The sequence below is a fragment of the Morone saxatilis genome, unplaced genomic scaffold (assembly GCF_004916995.1).
Source record: "Morone saxatilis isolate NCDOM2014 unplaced genomic scaffold, NCSU_SB_2.0 Contig17, whole genome shotgun sequence".
Lineage (NCBI taxonomy): Eukaryota > Metazoa > Chordata > Actinopteri > Moronidae > Morone > Morone saxatilis.
This window is the reverse complement of record NW_023339729.1, coordinates 27,756,103-27,758,092: the sequence shown is the minus strand read 5'-3', so window position 1 is coordinate 27,758,092 and position 1,990 is coordinate 27,756,103. Positions and strand designations below refer to the sequence as shown.

The 1,990-nt window shown below is 37.8% G+C and overlaps 1 protein-coding gene across 1 annotated transcript in view; it reads left to right on the top strand.

Annotated features, from left to right (window-relative positions):
• The first annotated feature begins 1,705 nt into the window (after positions 1-1,705).
• Positions 1,706-1,990, top strand: part of LOC118326999 (kallikrein-8-like) — a 9,718-nt gene continuing 9,433 nt past the window's right edge. Inside the window, exon 1 of the mRNA XM_035660164.1 lies at positions 1,706-1,745. Coding sequence (XP_035516057.1) covers positions 1,706-1,745 — 40 coding nt within the window. The remainder of the gene's footprint in view (positions 1,746-1,990) is intronic.

The window sequence follows — 1,990 nt, the reverse complement described above, 5'->3', positions numbered from 1 at the left end:
GCAAAATGTAGCTGCTGTTAGTGAACGCATATGCCTAAATTTGACGGCTGTACCATTTGGGCAGTTTGTTTATTCAGGCTAAAAAAGCCACAGACACTCTGTATAAGTGTACTTGTGTGTGTTTAAGTTCAGTTCTGTGTCTGTTTCTCATCTCTGTAAGCTACGTTTATGAAGCAGATTTACGAAGGTCCAAAACATACGCAAAAGTATTATTATTATATAATTTGTTATTATACAGCAATACTGAATGTGCACATTTTTGTCGCTGTGTGTGTGCACGTGTGTAGAGTGACAGTATTCAAATACAGTAATCTGCAGGCTAAGCAAAATACTGATTACTAAGTGTTTCTGTTATATGGCCACCAAATATAAAATGTCAGTGAACACAAAGATCCTTGTCTATAATTTTCTTAGATAGTGAGGTTTAAATTGATATTTGAATTTACTGCAAGGACAGGAGTATTCAAGGTGAGCTGAAGTTTTGTTTTTTAAAATATGATGTAGTACTATTACACCTTAGAGGCAAATTGAATAACTAGAACTATAGGGTCAACGGATTGGCCAACGCAATATTTTACTAAGTAACTGACATAAAATTAATCTTCAGTGGACACTTAAACGTGAAAAACTCAGACATGAAATACAACAGAGCTAACGATTTTTAAAAAGCGATTTATAAAAAACCCTTTATGCGCATACACACACCCACAAATACAGTTAAGATGTTAATGGTGTTATCGATTAGTTAGTTAATATAGGCCATGCACCGAGCTATATTGCTTCCCCCTCTCACTGTAGCCTTTTTCCGTATTGCTTGGACCTGTTTCTGACATTTCAGTTAGGAATCCACGTAGTTTTAAACAGTTCATCCCTCTACAGCTCCCCGTTGTTTATTAAAGGTTCAGCTTGTGCCAAGGTTTAGTTTATTAGAATATGATGTAATATCACACCATGCAGCCAATAAAAATTGTCTCGTGTCATATGCTTAAATTTGACGACTGTACCATTTGGACAGTCTGTCTATTCAGGCTAAACAGCCACAGACACTTTGTATAAGTGTACCTACGTGTGTTTAAGTTCAGTTCTGTCTCTTTTCCCCTCATCTCTGTAAGCTACATTTATGAAGCAGATTTACGAAGGTACAAAACACATGCAAATGTATGGCTCAAGTTGACACCAGGGTGCCAAATGCAGAGTTCCCCCTTGATGACTCAGAGTAGCCAGACAGGGGACTGCTGGAACAGGCCATGAACTATGATAGATGTTCTGTTTTTTAGCACCACAAACAAACTGTTGGGGTACACTGTGCACTGGATGGTTGAGAAAGAAAAACTCTTTGAAAAGGGGTGTGTGTGTGAGCTGATCATTTTAGTCAAGACATACTTCACTTAAGTACTTTGAATGGATTCTTTTTAATCAAAATAGCAACTTAAGGCCAACTTTTACTAATATTTTCCTCAGAAACTATCATCTACAAATAAATTGCATCTGTGTTCTTCTTCTGATATGTTTTTACTTTATGGACGACAAGAGCAGAAACACTTGACAAGTGATCAGACATTTGCATCAGTGCAGACCTTTCTAATCAGTGGGGCTGTGTTGATAAACCTTCATGAGGTGATTGGTGGCTTGAAGGCCAACAGGACAGTGTGACCAGACTTAAAAAGGCACCACTGTTGCACCGGGATGGCAGTCATTGAAAGAGATGGGTGGCATGACAAGTCTCCTCCTTTTGCTGTGGGTCGGTGAGTAGACAACTATTGCACTTATTATAATGTATTGTGTGTGTCACAATATTTGTGAAATAACTGTTTTTTAAATTTTTTTAAAATATTTGTATTCAAGAATCAATTTCATATAAGGGAGACCTTGGAGAATATAAAAACATTGTTCTGTGTTCTACCTCTGGTGGTGGTTTTTCAAGATACTGGGTGCCTTATATACTGGGAATCCTGCTGTGCTGGTGCTGCTGGACCTCACAGCAGCCTTT